The sequence below is a fragment of the Engraulis encrasicolus genome, chromosome 13 (assembly GCF_034702125.1).
Source record: "Engraulis encrasicolus isolate BLACKSEA-1 chromosome 13, IST_EnEncr_1.0, whole genome shotgun sequence".
NCBI classification, from domain to species: domain Eukaryota; kingdom Metazoa; phylum Chordata; class Actinopteri; order Clupeiformes; family Engraulidae; genus Engraulis; species Engraulis encrasicolus.
Window position 1 is genome coordinate 42,808,715 of NC_085869.1, and position 18,726 is coordinate 42,827,440.

At 41.3% G+C, this 18,726-nt stretch overlaps 2 protein-coding genes and 1 long non-coding RNA gene across 4 annotated transcripts; all 3 read left to right on the top strand.

Annotated features, from left to right (window-relative positions):
• Positions 1-2,778: 2,778 nt before the first annotated feature.
• On the top strand, positions 2,779-6,217 carry LOC134461189 (uncharacterized). Of its 2 annotated transcripts, none has more exons than XR_010037246.1 (3): positions 2,779-2,913; positions 5,334-5,424; positions 5,656-6,217. It is a non-coding gene; the product is annotated as an uncharacterized LOC134461189 (long non-coding RNA). The 2 variants fall into 2 exon arrangements; XR_010037245.1 differs by lacking the exon at positions 2,779-2,913 and adding an exon at positions 4,979-5,227.
• Positions 6,218-10,682: 4,465 nt separating this feature from the next.
• Positions 10,683-13,282, top strand: LOC134460572 (E3 ubiquitin-protein ligase TRIM35-like). The gene is made up of 5 exons (XM_063212948.1): positions 10,683-10,756; positions 11,012-11,242; positions 12,596-12,618; positions 12,694-12,818; positions 13,215-13,282. The coding sequence occupies exons 1-5, from the start codon at positions 10,712-10,714 to the stop codon at positions 13,280-13,282; spliced, it is 492 nt and encodes a 163-aa protein (XP_063069018.1). The 5' UTR covers positions 10,683-10,711.
• Positions 13,283-13,424: 142 nt separating this feature from the next.
• LOC134461188 (zinc-binding protein A33-like) lies at positions 13,425-17,247 on the top strand. Its single transcript, XM_063213958.1, has 2 exons — positions 13,425-13,482; positions 16,685-17,247. Exons 1-2 carry the CDS (start codon positions 13,437-13,439, stop codon positions 17,206-17,208), a joined length of 570 nt encoding a protein of 189 aa, XP_063070028.1. The 5' UTR covers positions 13,425-13,436; the 3' UTR covers positions 17,209-17,247.
• Positions 17,248-18,726: the final 1,479 nt, after the last annotated feature.

Consider the following 18,726-nt stretch of genomic DNA (forward strand, 5'->3'; position numbering starts at 1 on the left):
GCTAAAGGACAGACGTTGGTTGACCTCTGTGCCAAGGTATTTGAACTTCTCCACCTGTTCAACTATTTGTCCAGGGTCAGAGGGTCAAAGGTGTGGAAAGAGGGTGTGGGGTGTCAGGTGCCCTCGTGTTATGGCAACACAGTTCTTTAGTGTTGCTGATGTTCAACTGCAGTGAGCTTTCTTTGAACCACAGGGCAATTTCATTGACATATTGGGTGTATTTGTACGGGGTGCTTAGATTTGTCAGTTTGGCCACCAAGGCCAGATCATCTGCATATTTAAATAGCTTTAATCCACTGGTGTTACATTTAATCTCGTTGGTGTATATTGAGAACAAGATGGGAGACAAGACACAACCCTGCGGGACTCCAGTGTTAAGGATGATGTTGGAGGATGTTACACCCTGGACCTTTACATGCTGGGGTCTGTCCTTTAAAAACTCCTTGATCCAAAGTGTCAGTGCTGGGTTGACCTGGAACTGCTGAAGGCAATGCAGGAGTGTGTTGATGTTCACATTAATTAGATTAATCTGATTTGATTTTTACAACTGTCCAAGGCTGTGAGGGCTTTAACCCTGCTAGGATGTGGGAGTTAATGACCTTGGGGAATGGTTTCTGGGGTTGCTGAAAGAGAGTAGTCGGAGTGGAGGGGTTCCCTCTGGTCAGGATCCTGGTGCATTGTTGATTTTAGTCATACATATTATAAATATAAAGCTTACTCAGTAGACATTGCCCGCCCTCAGAGAGCAGCTGGACTGGGACAGTGGAGACCTGTCATTCACTAACCCTGATGATGATACCACACCCCAATACACTTCCCCACTACACACACTTAAATGTTTTTTTTATGCTTTTGGGTTTATAACTGTTTGATTGTGCCAGTGAAGCCTGCAGTAATGGTGAAGCAGCTCAGTTAGACATCAGACACAGTGCAGATCCTGCAGCAGGAACACACTGAACACGAAACACTAATACTGTTGTCACCATGATTGCCATGACTACCCAATATAATGACCACAATGAACCAACTTAACTTCAGTACTATTTTACAGTACTATTGTGTTGTTTGGTGTGACATACTCCACTGTGCAGTAGGCCCACATGTAGGAGTGGAGGATATGAATTGTTCATGTCTTAGTATTTCTGTTCTATGTCATTAATCATGGTATGTTGTTGCACGTGTTAAGATAGCATTGTATTAGAATGCAAGATACGGTATTCATTTTAGATAGCCTACCGTACATACATTCGTGGACAGATATCTAATTGTGTTTCTTATGTTTCTACTTTGCAAGCAATTATTATGGGCTGGTATGAATGTTAATCACTTATTATTTGATGTACTCTGTGATGATGGCAATCCTGGAATTGTACAACTCTGCCCTGCTCTGGGGGAGATAAGCTTCATTCTCCGCTGTGTTGTTTATGTATGCTTTTTGTTTGATTGTTTGTTTTTGTATATTATTTTTTTGTAAACAGCCTTTGTGGACCTGACATTAATTTTCCATTATGTCTGATTTGTTCATAGATAGGAACATAAATCTATAATAAACATCTGAGAAATGTCTTTTCCAGAGTTAATTTCCATTTGAAGTGGAATGAGGGACACCTGAATGTGTCAGGTTCACGAATGTACCTTCAAAGTCATAGAAACCCATGACGGACTGAAGTCTTAAGTTTTTCCTTTTGCTTCCCTAGACATGTTTTTACATCACGTTACGCACGTTAGAACATCTGTGACCCTCTGGTCGAGATGGAGGTTACAATGTCGAAGCATGTCAGGTTAAGGATAAAAGTTCTATATGTCTCAAACAAAAGGTAAACATGATCAGTTAAACATACATAATGAACATAATACATCTACCAGTGAAGGACTGATTATGGTCTGAAATGTACAGTATACAGTACATTAAAGTTATTTAAAAGAGTATAGCAAGAACTGTAGTGGAACACTTGCAATGGTGGAGGATTATAAAGAAAACTGGGCTATATGCACTGGGCACTGGACACTTGTATTATTTCTATTTGAAGTTTATTCTGCCCCCCTGTGGACACAGGTTGCTAATATGCATAGTCTCACGTGAAATCTTTCATGGCGGCACGTCATCTCACCTCCCTCCTCTGTCATCATCTTGTCACCTTTTCGTGGTTCGAGATGTCCTTGTTGATATGCAACCTCAAAGCATGAGGGCAGAGGAAGCAATTGGCGGAAGGATATTGATGTGAGCACCAAGTCTCACCATCAGGTCAGGCAATTGCTTGGGGGCCCTGAGCCACTAGAATGGGCTCTCAAACTTGCTCCAGATAGAGAAATTCTGAGGCACTCAAGGTTACAATTTGTTTATGCATTTCAGCCCGTATGACCTTCTTCAGGGTTTATGGATAAGCCCTGAAGAAGGTCATAAGGGATAAAACACGTAGGCAGTCAAATAAAGAAGTACAAATTGTAACCTTGAGTGCCTCAGAACTCTATCTGAACTAGCCTGGGCCTGCCATTAGCCATCAGTGTGATGCTGCATAGAACTTTGTGTTTACAGCATGTTGATTATCCGGAACCTTGATCAGTTTTGATGCCCATCTGAGTTCCACACTATGTGAGCCGTGTGTGAATATCCAGGAGCAAACAAGAATCCAACTGACCTCTTCAGTGTCCTGCTGCTAAATGAGTGTCTGTATACTCAGGTGAGGTTTTAGAATAATATCCATGGACACATCACATAGTTCTTATGGCATCATAGTATGTCACAGACAACAGAGTCATGAATAGAAAAGAGTTGTGTATATCCCATTGGCATACGTGGGCAAGGGGCGGGGTCTATTTTCCGTGTCATGGCTCCTCCCTGTAGACTTCAAGAAGTTCCATATCCGGAAGTGGGCCCCGTAGACTTTCGTTTGACTGTCGACACCTTTCTCGGTAAGTTGATAAATGGGAGAACAAATCGAAATGTTTTCTGTGTTTCAGTATCCGTTGTCTAAAGTATAGCCTTCAATTATGTAATTGCATGTGGTTTGCATGAAAATTGCGATGTCGATGTTAAAGACGAACGCTGTTTAGGAATGAATAACCACTTCTGGTAGCTTAAGTTAGCATAGTGGCTACGTTACAATCCTATACAATGCGCTACTATCTGTATCATAAACGACTGTGTTTTCTACTTCCCACATTCATATAACGCCATATTACCCGTGTACATTCGTGGTTTGATCTTCCCAGCTATTTGAATGCATGTAGCTGCATGTGGTTAGCGTAGCGAGTAAGCATTTACGTGTGGATGTGTTGGCTAGCTACAAAAATTACAATTGAGTCCCGAATATTAAAGTACTGAAGTTGATGACCCCAGGTATTTCAGAAACCGAGAAATATATATTTCTGTTGAGTAAACCATGGATGTTTGCTGAACAGTTGCTGAACAGTTTGCTGAACAGTTTTGAAGTTGGCTAGTCGAACTACTATGCACAGTCCGTAGCCAGATGTGCACCGCATTGACAATGCGCCGTATACCTGTATTTCTCCTTTTAGCTCTGTGAAATCAAATAGTTTCTGATTGATTTGAATGAGTGGTGGATTAATGTCTATTTTTTTTGTCTGCCAGTCTATCATTTTACTTCACTGATGACCCCTGAACAGATTGTCAGTGCCCTTCCCAACTTCATGTGTTTCTTTATTTCATTGCTCTTCCTCATACAGCTTGCCCCCACACTCACAGCTTGGTGTGTATATTATAACAATGTGTTTCTTTATTTCATTGCTCCAGGTGTGTCATGTTCACTCATCATTCACAGATATCCGGCCCTTCTTCATACAGCTTGCCCCCCTCCCCTCATTCACAGCTTGGTGTGTTGCTATCATTACTATGTGATTCCTTAATTCACTGATGACCCCTGAACTTCATGTGTTTCTTTATTTCATTGCTCCAGGTGTGTCATATTCACTCATCATTGACTGATGACCCCTGAACAGATTTCCGGCCCTTCTTCATACAGCTTGTCTTCCACCTTCACAGTCATGGTGTGTATATTGTTATTACAATGTGATTCTTCATTTCATTGCTCGTCTTCATGCAGCTTGCCCCCCTCCCCACATTCACAGCTTGGTGTGTTATTATTACTATGTCATTCTTTACTTCACTGATTACCCCAGAACTTCATGTGTTTCTTTATTTCATTGCTCCAGGTGTGTCATATTCACTCATCATTGACTGATGACCCCTGAACAGATTGTCAGTGCCCTTCCTAACTTCATGTGATTCTTTATTTCATTGCTCCAGGTGTGTCATATTCACTCATCATTGACTGATGACCCCTGAACAGATTGTCAGTGCCCTTCCTAACTTCATGTGATTCTTTATTTCATTGCTCCAGGTGTGTCATATTCACTCATCATTGACTGATGACCCCTGAACAGATTTTCAGTGCCCTTCCTAACTTCATGTGATTCTTTATTTCATTGCTCCAGGTGTCATATTCACTCATCATTGACTGATGACCCCTGAACAGATTGTCAGTGCCCTTCCCAACTTCATGTGTTTCTTTATGTCATTGCTCTTCCTCATACAGCTTGCCCCCACATTCACCGCTTGGTGTGTTGTTATTATTACTATGTGATTCTTTACTTCACTGATGACCCCTGAACAGATTGTCAGTGCCCTTCCTAACTTCATGTGATTCTTTATTTCATTGCTCCAGGTGTGTCATATTCACTCATCATTGACTGATGACCCCTGAACAGATTGTCGGTGCCCTTCCCAACTTCATGTGTTTCTTTATTTCATTGCTCTTGGTGTGTATATTGTATATTGTATATTCACTCATCATTGACTGATGACCCCTGAACAGATTGTCAGTGCCCTTCCTAACTTCATGTGATTCTTTATTTCATTGCTCCAGGTGTGTCATATTCACTCATCATTGACTGATGACCCCTGAACAGATTGTCAGTGCCCTTTCTAACTTCATGTGATTCTTTATTTCATTGCTCCAGGTGTGTCATATCCACTCATCATTGACTGATGACCCCTGAACAGATTGTCAGTGCCCTTCCCAACTTCATGTGTTTCTTTGTCATTGCTCTTCCTCATACAGCTTGCCCCCACACTCACAGCTTGGTGTGTATATTGTAACAATGTGTTTCTTTATTTCATTGCTCCAGATGTGTCATGTTCACTCATCATTCACAGATATCCGGCCCTTCTTCATACAGCTTGCCCCCTCCCCACATTCACTGCTTGGTGTGTTGTTATTATTACTATGTGATTCTTTACTTCACTGATGACCCCTGAACAGATTGTCAGTGCCCTTCCTAACTTCATGTGTTTCTTTATTTCATTGCTCCAGCTGTGTCATATTCACTCATCATTGACTGATGACCCCTGAACAGATTTCCGGCCCTTCTTCATACACCTTGTCTTCCACCTTCACAGTCATGGTGTGTATATTGTTATTACAATGTGATTCTTCATTTCATTGCTCGTCTTCATACAGCTTGTCTCCCACCTTCATCTGGTTCTTCACTTAATTGCTCCAGGTGTACCATATTCACTGATAATGATATTTGTTGTTCATATACAGCAGCATAGACCCCTTTTACAGTTTTAATTTTCTGTCTATTTCAATGTACACGTTGAGTATGACCGCTGCATGTCTGTGTTGTTGACAGGCACAACACTCAGGAGTGCTGTGAGTTGCATGACACCTGCAGAGGCTCCATACTACAGACTACTACTACTCGGTACTACAGAAACCGGATCACTTGACAAGCCTGTGTCCTGTTTTGGCCTTCCACACTCTGTAGGATTGCATAGGCTCCATTTCTTCTCCCACATCACCATTCCAAAACAACTCCAGATGTTTCGTTTGTATTATGGCCAGTTTCTTTACATCTGTTACACTACCTGTGTTTTGCACCCAAAACTGGACTGCTCTATCTGTTTCTTGTTTTTTATCATTATCACTTGCATTGCTGTAAATATGTTCCATTAGCTCAGTTTTGCAACTATGAAGTGTACAGTTTTGTTGTTGTATTACTGTTACGCTGAGCAAAAAGAAACCTCAAACCTTACTCTTAGGCCTATGTGAATTCTTCATGCGTGTCGTGCTCTGTCAACAGTTTGATGCTTACAAAGCATTCCAAGTGTCTGTATGATGTTCTACCATTATGCTATGCCTTCACACAGTTAATAACAAAAGGTATACAGTATTAAAAATGCATATTCACACTAGGTTATTGTCTAACTTGGCACCATAGCAGTGAGCATCCAGTGTATTTCTGTGTTCAAAACATACATAAATACATTAAAAAAAATAATAATTGACCCACTCAAGTACTGGTTATACAGTTGTTGTCTTTTTTTAATTATAATTTATTTAGTCCACATGACAGATCCATGGCCCTGCTCCATGCCACTGATTCAGAGTCGTGTGTAGGGACTACACGTCTCTGCCCTGATCCTCTTCACTCTGCCTGCATGCAACGATGCATGTTTTTGGCAGGTCTGATGCAGCCTCATAAAGGCTAAAGCTGGCCTGCGTCTCACTGCTAGAGATCTATAGACATACAAGTGTATGTGATTAGTTTTTAACGAATTAATATTTGTAGTGTAAATAATGAACACAACGCTTTAACGATTACAGTCAGAAGCTACCAAGAAAGTTAGCATCTCATAGGTAAGTGGCGGGCTCCTGGCTAAGCTAATGGTGATTTCCCTCAAAACGTGATAAAAACACACCAGTTCTACGACAGTAGCGTGTAAACAACACAGTATTTTATATCACCTAGATGTACTAGACGAATTACCTAAAAAAATGGGATGGATCCCGTTTGTGTGCATATTTATTCAATGCTTACTGTAGAAAGGCTTATTCTGCTCAGTAGAAGTCAATGACGGCTCTCTGTTTGTTTAGAACTTTACAGAGCCATTAGCGTGTCTACACAGCCACTAGGTGACTTTCCCGCCGAGATCAAAGGTAGGCGTAACTCTGTGTTATCAATGGCTCTGACAGACAAGTGACCACATTGCAATCCAGTGGCAGTCTACCCGTGTGTGTGTGTGTGTGTGTGTGTGTGTGTGTGTGTGTGTGTGTGTGTGTGTGTGTGTGTGTGTGTGTGTGTGTGTGTGTGTGTGTGTGTGTGCGTGCGTGCGTGCGTGTGTGTGTGTGTTTGTGCGTGCATGCGTGTACCTTGTGTGTGGTTGCGTTAGGTTGACAATATTCTTATCGCCAGGAGGGAGGAGCTCTCATGCTCTCCCCCAGAAATGTTTGTGATTTTAGATGCAATTTCCTGCATTTTAATCAATTTTAGGGTGAAGAATGGCAAATTCCATCGCACAAAAAATGCTGGACATTCAGGCTATTTATAGGTCGAGTTGAGGTGAAATTTACCATTATTTGATGGGTGGACGGGTGTAAAGGTCCAACCCTGCTGTGCTTGTGTGCATGTCACAGTGACAGAGGGCTGGGCTGAATTGGGGTGGCTGAGGGTGATTGCTATTTCTTTGCAATCATGTTTTTTTGTCATAAATATGTGGTTTTAGTAGGCTACACAATGTAATAACATATGAATGTAGGCCCATACCTAACAAGTTGCGTTTGTGTTTTAAACAAATAGGCTGGAATGAATGCCAAGTAAGCTAAAAAAGATGAGGGATAGAAGGTGCCTGCCTTGAGTTGGGATTGTGCAGACTGTGTCTATTGACATGTGTTTCCATGCATAGACCCCTTTAGAGTTTGGAAACAGGTATGACATAATTTGGAGTGCGTGCGCACCGCTGCCTCAAAACCGCCCATGTTCCGTTCACTTGTACAGAGACTCGACAGGTGTTTTTTTTCCGAAATAAGATAACGGATGCTTGCGCTAACCTCAGATATGCAGTAGGCACCACGGACACGGGTATTCCTGGCGATGTCATCAGTCCAGTCAGTAGTTTAATGTCTTGTAACAAAAAACATCTCCTTTGCTTCTGGAACAGCCTCTTCCCTCTCAAAATAGCATATCAAGTGTACTTTTCGGAATCTCTATTTTTTTTTATCAATGTACACACTTCAGAACGGCAGTTTTTCTCTCTTTAGTGTCTGCAATGTCACCCAGTATTAGATACAGCATCACCACTCCCGATTTCACCCATGCCTGCAGTTCTCCTAGTGGTCGCTGTCGAGATACGGTCTGAGTGGAGTTCTTTCTGAATGGAGTCTGCACTCCCCCTACAGTGCAGTACCAGTCTCTCGTACTATCCTTACAATTTCTCTGGAGTGTTTGAGTCAACGATGCGCACGCATTCATGAGGACGTCGACTCTGAACGGGTCTATTGAGTTAACTCTCATTGAGGATGTTTCCTCTGTGGGGGGGATCATTTCCATTTTAGGGTGATACTGCCCCCTGTGACTGGACACCGGTTGCATTTCAGATGTGTGCAGAAACTAGCCTGGCTCTGCCATTCGTCGTCACTCAGATTATGGTTGTGGGCTCACTACACTGATACTCATGAGTCTGTAGGCTCCCTGGAGGCCCCATAATTCAAAGCTGGGTAGGGTTACTTCTCTCCCTGATGGTTATGTGTAGTATTGATACTGTATTGTTCTTTACATGTTTGACTTAAAGGACCAGTTCAGTCAATTTCAACATGCAGTTGCAATGCTCACACTACCCTGGACTTGTCAGTACCTGATATCTTTTTTTTCTTCTTCTTCAGCCTTTTCCAAGATCTTGGTCATTGTAATGGGGGCAGCGCTTTGTTTACATTTCAAAAAAACATTTTTATTTATTCCCAAAAACATCCGAAAGGTTATTCAACATCAGCAGACAACTAGCAAACAGCGGTACCTTTTGGGAAAATATTTGGAGTAGGCCTATGTTATTTAACCCATTGACGCCTAAGGCACCTGCAAAAAAGGGTGCTGAATGCCTGAGCCCTTTTTAAGAAAAGCTGCCCTCAGCATATAAAAACCTATGATGCACATAAAATATGCACTAAGTTGCAGAGACCCTTATCTGTCATTAGAATGTGTTCATTCATCTCAAACAAACAGAGATTTTTAATGAAGTTGTCTCAAATCTCATGACCCCGAATGTTGCGTAATGCAGCTCCAGGTGCCAGGGCCAATGTTGCGCAACGCAACATCAGGCATCAATGGGTTAAAAAAAGTAAACAAACGCTGCCCCCATTAGAATAGCTCATATCTCAGAAAGGGCTCAGCCGAAAAATGTGGCATCAGTCTAGGGTAGCGTGAGCTAGACAACAGCATATTGAAATTGACTGAACTGGTCCTTTAACTTGCTGGCCTTTAACCACCCCTCTACCTTCAGTGATATCTGAGGCTTCCATAAACCTGCTTTGTAGTACACTGACCTCTAGTCATAAACCACTCCTTACAGAGTGTGTGTGACTGCCTATCTGAAACCTTGACCAATCAGCAGTAATTTACACTCATCAGACCTTGTCCCGGATGGTCTTGACTGATAAGCCCACAGGAATGTGATTGAATCAACGTAAGATTTTGCTGTGTGGTATACTACCATTTAGCAGTTTATAGGCTTACTAAAAGGGATCGTTTGATCTTTTGAACTTGGAGCTTTGAATAGAGATACTGTACATCTTTTACAGTGTTCAAGGTTTGGTTTCAGGACTCTGCGTGCGGCGAGTGAGGGGGGAAGCAGACATTGTAGCACATACACAACGGAAGAAGGTCCGCTATTTAACAAAATGGAAAGAGATCAGAGTCAGAAAGAAGCCCTCTGCTCTTTGCACCATTCAGAACTGAAGTTCTACTGTGAAGATGACAAAGAGCTTGTGTGTGTCATGTGTAAATTCTCAGAATTCCACAGCAAACACAAATTTTGTCCCATCAATGAGGCGGTACAAGAGCGTAAGGTAAGGTAGGCCTATCTATTCTGAAAATGTTGCAAACTATATACTTTATACTATATATACTTTTCCAACAAGATTTTTCGGTAACACTTTATTTTAGTGTTACATCTATTAGCACTAATACATACAATGTGCCTGTATTAGTAACTTGTAGGGATGTACTAAGCAAATTCAAACATTTGTTAGGCATGTATTTGCAAATGTCTTGTTCATGCACAATAAGGGATTTATTACCAATTTAACCTTAGTAAGGACCTAGTAAGCCATAGCTTTTGCTTAGTACATGCCTTGCAAGTTACTCATGCAGACATTATAACATTTTATGTATTAGTGCTAATAGATGTAACACTAAAATAATGTGTTACCAATTTTTCTGTGTTGCACAATTGCTGTAGTACTGTAAGTGAAAGATTCTTATGGAATATTGACTCAAGTACCTTAAGAGTGGCAAAGCAGCTTTATTGAGGCATGTTGTCATATCCCACTTCCACCAGCAGATAATGACATATCATTACAGTCTACTTTCCTTTGGCTCTTCATAACTACATGTATTTGTTAGTATGTTGCCTGGCTCAAGAACATAAAAACACGTTTGAGACTAAAACAGAGTAAATAAACAAATCTGCAATCAGCAATTAAGGAAAACAAAGGTATTGTTCTCAAGGCAAAGGATTTTAAAAGGTGCAATTTAAATATTGCCCAGATGCAGCCCTCTCTCCAAACTGTCTCCCCATATCCCTCTTCTGTTCAATGACTCGCAAACAAAACTCAAGTGGAGTTGATTCATTGTGTGGTTCCAGGAGACACTGACAATCACTTTAAAGACCTACAAGGACAAATGGATCAGAATCATGGCTGAGAAATACTCCTGCAAACGTATTGCCCAACACATAAAGGTAACATGCATGGCATCAGGGAGACCTCTTTCTGTCTGTCTGTCTGTTTGATTATTTACCAATACTTACTTACTTATTTATGTATTTATTTTTGTATGTATAATATGTAATTATTTTGTATTTCTATTTTGTCTTTCTTTCTTTCTTTCTTTCTTTCTTTCTTTCTTTCTTTCTTTCTTTCTTTCTTTCTTTCTTTCTTTCTTTCTTTCTTTCTTTCTTTCTTTCTTTCTGTCTTTCTGTCTTTCTGTCTTTCAGGTCCAGACCCAACAGACAGAGAAGCAGATCACGCAGGAGTTTGAGAAGCTTCACCAGTTTCTACGAGATGAAGAGGCAATCAGGATAGCTGCACTGAGGGAGGAAGAGGAGCAGAAGAGTCAGATGATGAAGGAGAAGATTGAGAAGATGAGCAGAGAGATCTCATCTCTTTCAGACACAATCAAAGCCATAGAGGAGGAGTTGAAAGCTGATGATATCACATTTCTCCGGGTAAGGAAACAAATGTTTTACTTGTTTATATAGATTACTGAATATTTCCTCATACAATGAAGCAATAAAACATGATACAATGAAAACCCCATGGAAAATTGACACACAGCAGAACTGTATACACCATTTAATTCGTACAAAATGCTGTTACTGCATTACCTTAATAATTACAGACGTTTTAGCGTTTGTGTCTGTATGACAATTTAACCTCACAGCTATTGTGACCAAAATTATCATGGTTTTCTGTATTATCGCTGTAATTTTGAAAAGTTTAGTTGAATATGTTTAGAAAGCATCGATAGTCATACAGTACACAAACTTGAAATAGTTCCTAGCAGTGTTCATTAGGCCTACATTTAAAAACGAAGACATAACCTTATCAAAATATTTTGTTCAAAGCAGGGGTACCTTTACGCATCAGGCCCTCGACATGAGTTTAATGTTATGTAGTTTCACATGAAATATGACATGTTTTGTAAAGAAATGTTAGAAATTACATTTGCAGTACAACTAAGTTATATTTTCAGGAGACTTATATGTGGTCTGTTTTAAAGGTGTGCATCTTCAATATAGGCCTAAAGTGTAGGGCGAAATCCTGGTTTGTGTCCATAGCACGGCCCTTAGAGAACTTTGTCAAATTTAAAGTGGCCCTCCATGAAAAAGGTTTCTCACCCCTGGTTTAAAGACATACTAGTTGTGAAGTGTGTGAGTTCTGAAGTTATGAGGAGGAAATGGTCACAGCAAAAAATGGCTGGGGGCATATACCCTCCAGGATGTTTGACCCAACTCTGTTTTTAGAAACCCAACCATATTTATGTCCGCATTTCTGCGAGATAAGACATTTAAGCACCTCAGTGGTCTTATCTTACCTCAGTTTACCGAAAATCCTGTGGAGAGCTTGTCTGACCTAAGATGGCTGACCTGTGTGGACATGCTGGCATACACAGTGAGGCATAGTCTTATTGTATCCTGTATATACGTAGATCTATGTTAACATTAGCTACAGCAGTTTATTGCACATCATATCCAGGGCTTGACATTGGCAACTGTCAACTAGATGAAAAAGGGTTAAACTTGTAATAATTTCCATATCACTTGCCACTTTGGAAAGCAACCACTTTAAGGAATGCCATATCACAGTAATCAATAAACTGTTGTTCCCCTTGTGTATCAATTCTTTCTACTGTATTTCGGTTCAAGAAAAATCTAATTGAGATTCAAGGCTATTAGAAAGACAGATTGGCTAGTGACTGTGGAAAACCACCAGCCTCACTGTCCGCTAAAGGTTAATGTCAAGCCCTTCATATGACGCCCCAATTTGTGTTTTTTTGTTTGTTTGTTTGTTTTTTGCAGAATTACAAGACCACAGGGAAGAGGTGAGTACATTTCTGTTTCTGGTTTCTCTGTGGTTATCCACATCCACACCCACTGACTCCTGAATGTTATTCCAGAGCCCAGTGCACACTGCAGGATCCAGAGAAGCTTACCGGAACTCTGATCAATGAAGCAAAGCACCTGGGCAACCTTAAGTTCAGCCTCTGGCAGAAGATGAAGGACTTGATTGCATTCAAACATAGTGAGTTACAGACATATTTGCACACACACACGCATGCACACACACACACACACACACACACACACACACACACACACACACACACACACACACACACACACACACACACACACACACACACACACACACACACACACACACACACACACACACACATACACACACACACACCATCATCATCATCATCGGCGGACACTCGTATTCGAATATGTCTGTCCTCCTTCTTGGTCCTTATGGGTCTTCAGGTGGGCAAAGAGGCCAATCCTGGATCCACAGACCTTGGGGCAATGTGGGCACGGATGGGCAGGGGTAGTTATGGGTTTTAGTTTTTAGTGGAACCTTGTTGGCAGCTGTGACTTTCTTCTGTTTGCGCTTTTGTTCTGCCGCACTGTGAAGATCGCGGTTATATTGTGCAGCCCCCTCTCGAACAGCTCGTCTCCAGACAGGCCTGTTCTTCGCTGTAGCCTCCCAGGTGTTAAGGGGTATATGGCACTTCCTGATGTTATCTTTGATGTTGTCCTTGTACCTCTTATTTTGGCCTCCTGGGGCACGTTTTCCTTCAGCAAGCTGTGAATACAGGACTTGTTTTGGGAGGCGAGAGTCAGACATCCGGATGACATGGCCAGTCCATCTGAGCTGGTGCTGTGCGATGATGGCAGTGATGGTAGGGATGCCAGCTTCCTCCAGGACACTGGTGTTTGTTCGTCTGTCCTGCCAGGTTATCCTGAGGATTCTCCTAAGGTATCTCTGATGAAAGGCCTCAAGTGCTCTTAGGTGCCTGCTGTATGTGGTCCAGGTCTCTGACCCATACAGGAGAGTGGGGAGTAACACTGCTTTATAAACCAGGATTTTAGTCCTTGACTGAAAGTCACAGTTCTCAAAGACTCCTTCCTTTAGCCTTGAGTATGCCCTGGTGGTACAGCTAAGGCAGTGGTGTTCTTCTTCATCAATTGTGGCTTTAGATGACAGGAGGCTGCTAGCCTGGGAACTCCCATACTGCCTTTAGTTCTGCACAATCGTTTCGATCTGAAAGACAAATCTCACTTGTGATTAGGTCTGGTGTTAACCAGGCAAGGAGGCTGCCAAGGTAAGGGAAGTGATCCACATTTTCCAACCTGGTGTTATCAATAGAGATGTTTGGTTGGTTGGTGCTGTTGGATGATGGCTGGTAGAGGATTTGGGTCTTGTTGGTGTTTGATGCTGTTTGTAGGCTTTCGCAAAGCCATTCAATGCATACTGCAGGTCCTCCTCTGAGAGAGCTACCATAGCATTGTCATCTGCGTACTGCAGCTCTGTGACGCATGCGGTGGTGGTTTGACCTTTTGCTCTGAATCTGTTGATGTTGAGAAGTTCATTAGCCCTATACATGATTTTGACTCCCTGTGGCAGCTGATTTCCTGTAAGATGGAGGATGCCGGCGATGAAGGTGGAGAACTGTGATGGCGCAATAACACATACCTGTTTAACTCCTGTGTCAACACGAAAGGGATCTGTTTCATCTCCAAAGCCGGTCAGTAGTGGCAGACATGTTGTCATGGAGCAGCCACAAGACTCGAATGTATTTATCAGGGCAGCCAAATTTTGACAGGACCAGCCACAAAGCCTGGCAGTTCACAGAGTCAAAGGCTTTGGTGAGGTCTATGAAGGCCATGTATAGAGGCTGAGTCTGTTCTCGGCACTTTTCTTGCAGCTAACGAGCAACAAACATATCTGTGGTGCCTCGATTTGGACGGAAACCACTCTGTGACTCACACACACACACACACACACACACACACACACACACACACACACACACACACACACACACACACACACACACACACACACCAACAACTCAATGCATATAAGAAGATATTAGAAGCCAAATACTGTATTTACATTTTCATTTTACTGGAAAACATTTGCATGTTTTACCCAATGATAATTTCCCCCTTTACCTCTGTCAAAACCTATCCTAAATTCCTTTACTATGATTAATCATGTACTTACTTCGTAGTACTGTTATTATTGCTATATAATATTTACTTTCATTAAATAATTTTTGTTTTGCAGTTTTGTTCATAAATAACCGTCCGTTTTTTAGGGTACATGGGCCAAAAGTCAGCGCTCCAAAGCCAGGCATTAAAACAATGATTTCATGTTATAAGGGAGAGATGCTGAGTGCTCCTCCTTGTTACTCACTTGTTTACCACCACACATGCTTGACACCATCTAAAGCAAATTTGTTTATCTTGGTCTCAAGAGAGATGAACAGACCAAGGATATGGATCACTGGAACCATGTTGTGTGATCTGAAGAGACCAAGATAAACAAATTTGCTTTCGATGGTGTCAAGCATGTGTGGTGGTAAACAAGTGAGTTTTACAAAAAAGGTGTATCCTCTCAATAGCCAAGCATGGTAGTGGGACTGACATGGTTTGGGGATGCATGAATGCTGTCAACATTGGCAATCTGAAATACACCTAAAAGAAACATGCATGTCAACATGCACTGTGACTACTGAAGCAGATCATGATATTCTCCATAGGATTGCATTCAAATCTCACACTAATCTATTTAAGCCAGATGCAGACTCAAAATTTAAAAGTTCAATGCAAAGAAAGGTTGAAACGCACACTGATGACCTCCCTTGTCATCCCTTTTCATTTCGTTTCATTTCGAGACGATTCGAGCCAACATAGCCCCTTCTCTACCAGATTTTATTATATGGTTGTGACGTCATCGTTCGAATGCTCCATTCATTTCAACGGGGCTCCCCAACGTTCGCACGTCTGTTATTTTTCGATAACGGACGGGTTGGTCTATAACAGACCGTTGTCAATGGCAACAAGACTTTTCACTGCTAAAGCGACTTTTCAACAAGACTCTAATCAGCTGCGGTGATAGACAACACCTGTTGTCCTGGCTACCTAGCTGTTAGCGGTGTTCCACAACGGCACTGATTTGTTTTGCGCAGCAACAATCTTTTGACATTAAAAACTATAATAGCCTAGACTTCACATTAAATAGGCCTAAAGAAATGTCCCCGCCATGTGTGAATCATTTAAGTATATCCATATAATAAGCGGGTTAACTTTCGGCGAGTCGGTCGCTTTGTGGAATAGCAGCACTTCAGAGAGAACAAGACCCCTCCGCTCCGCGTCGGGGTCTAAAGATTCTCTCTGTCGTGCTGCTATTCCACGGTAGCGACCTTCTCGCCGAACGTTAACCCTTACTTAATCTGTGGTGTACTCACTTTTGTGAGTACATGTTCAAACATTAATGGCTGTATTTTGTTTTTTTTCTGAGTGAACAAGAAATTTAAGCGGTTAAATATGTTGTTAAAAGGTCACTAATCATTGTGTCAAAGTAAAATTTCTGTAATGCTTTCCTATGAAAAGATATACTCAAAAATCTGCAAAACTGTGAGGGGTGTATTCACTTTCGTGATATACTGTATCAGAAATATGATAGGCTACTTAAAGTAAATTCAGTCACTTATAAACACTATATCTTTCTCTACAAGACAGGAAATCTGTGCTCAATGTTAATGAAAGATTATTATTTCCAATGATTTGCCACAGCCAGTAAAATCAGTTCAGACACTTCTCTGCCTGTGTTGTTTATTAATTTAGGCATTACATCATGTAGGCCTACAGGTGTATGTGCATCAAAATACTTCAAAAGCACATTCTGCTTCTGCCAGGTGTTACTTTCAAGGGTGGTTCCTGACGTTCTTCCAAACATGATTAACTGTCTTAAATTCACAAAATGATTACATGCAGGGATATTTTGCGGGGGATTGCAGGGATATGGTATAGCGTGGACATAATGCCGAGCACAAGTCATGTGTAATATTAATGGTATATTTCTCCTCTCTGCAGCTATAACTCTGGATCCCAACACTGCACACCCTCTGCTCATCATTTCCCCAGATATGACCAGTATCAGATACAGTAGAATACAGCTGCTTCCTGATAACTCAGAGAGATTTGATCGCTGGGTCAATGTGTTGGGCTCTGAGAGCTTTGGATCTGGGGTGCACTACTGGGATGTGGAGGTTGGAGATTGCAGTGACTGGGATGTGGGTGTGGTGACAGAGTCAGCCAAGAGGAAGGGGATGATTACTGACTGGCCAGGAGTTTGGTATGTGCATTATGTACGAGGAAGTTATGAGGTCCTTGAATCTCCACAGTTAATCCAAAGGCTTTCTGTGAGGCTTGCAGTGAGGCAGAAGCCCAAGAAGATCAGAGTGTTGTTGGACTGGGAGAGGGGGAAGGTGTCACTCTATGATGCTGATAATAACACACACCTACACACTTTCAGACACGCTTTCACTGAGAGAGTGTTTCCATTTTTTGGTTCTCAGTGTGTTCAAGTCCCTGTGAGAATTGTACCACCAGAGTAGTCTGATAGTGGGCACAATATTCAAGTGGGCCTTGGTGAATCAGTAAAGACCTCATATTTTATTTGTCATCTGACGGTGGTGGTGTGGTGTATATAAAAAAATATATATATATTTTAATTTTCATTAGAATTGTGTAAGATATATGTTAATGGGGTTTGGGTCTGCTTTAAGACTATTTGTACCGGTATATTCAAGTGACCAGTGAATTAGTAGAAACAATGGCTACATTTACATTACATTTTTAATTCTGAATAAATTATCCCGGATTAAGTATAGTTCTGTCAAGTTTACATCTTTCATTTAATTCCGAATTATGAAGTGTTTACATGGCATTTTCGAAGTGGAAATAAGCTTTATTCAGAATTAAATTGGGTTAATTTTGAATTAAATATCTCATGTAAACGTAGCAATTTAGGCAGTTGGTGAGACATCCTATTCTATTTGTCATCATAAAGATGGTGGTGTCGTGGTCGGATATGTTAAAAAAAAGTAATAGTGGGTTTTTTTGTTCATTTACTTTATAATTGTATATTATATATGGTTAATTGTGTTTGGGATACAGTAAAACTACCATTAAATAAATCAATGAATGAATGCTTTTTGGAAACTTTGCTTAAAATAGTTGAGAAGGAAATCTCTCACAGCACCTCTGGGAGATTATTTTATGGAGATATGAAATATTAATCATGATGCCACAGCTTTAATTACTTGCTTTATACTGCATGATCTGACCCTTACCACCTGTTGGCCTGCTGATGTTTTTTTTCTGTGGTGTTTCATTGCAAAGCTGTGGCTTATGTCTTGATAGGTTGGTGCTATCTGTGGATCTGTTTAGCTGGAAAGGCATCATACCCCCTAGAACAGAGCAAGCAACCATGATAACAGTATCGAAATCATTACAAGCCTTGGTGGATCTGGGGAGCTGCTGGGTGCAAGGCAGACAGCAGAAAAAGCAGTGAGAGCATACAAGAATGGGTAGTTTAACCCCTTAACACAGAGCCTCTGTTATAAACTTGTCAACAAAATAATTACCAAGTCATTACCAAGTCTCCATTCTCATCACCTACAGATGAAGTGATGTTTACTGCGGCTATGTAACTTCAGTAATCCTCTCCACCCTCATCACATATGAAGTGGCCTTTAGCCTTTTGCTATGTAACATCGTTGTCGGTAATCCTCTCCACTTTCATCACCAGCTGAAGTGCCCTCTAGCCATCATACCAGCAGTAATATTCTTCATTTCCATCACCCACAGATGAAGTGGACTGAGCTATGTAGCATCAACAATGCTCTACTTGCACTCTCATCATATAGGAAGTGGCCTTAAGCTATTTACTTCAGTAATCCTCTCCACTTTCATGACACATGCACTGGCCTTTGGCTATACGTAACTAGGAGCCCCAGAGGATCAGAGTGCAGCTGGACTGTGACAAAGGAGAGCTGACATTCACTGACCTTGATAATAACACACACCTACACACCTTCACACACGCTTTCACTGACAGAGTGTTTCCATGT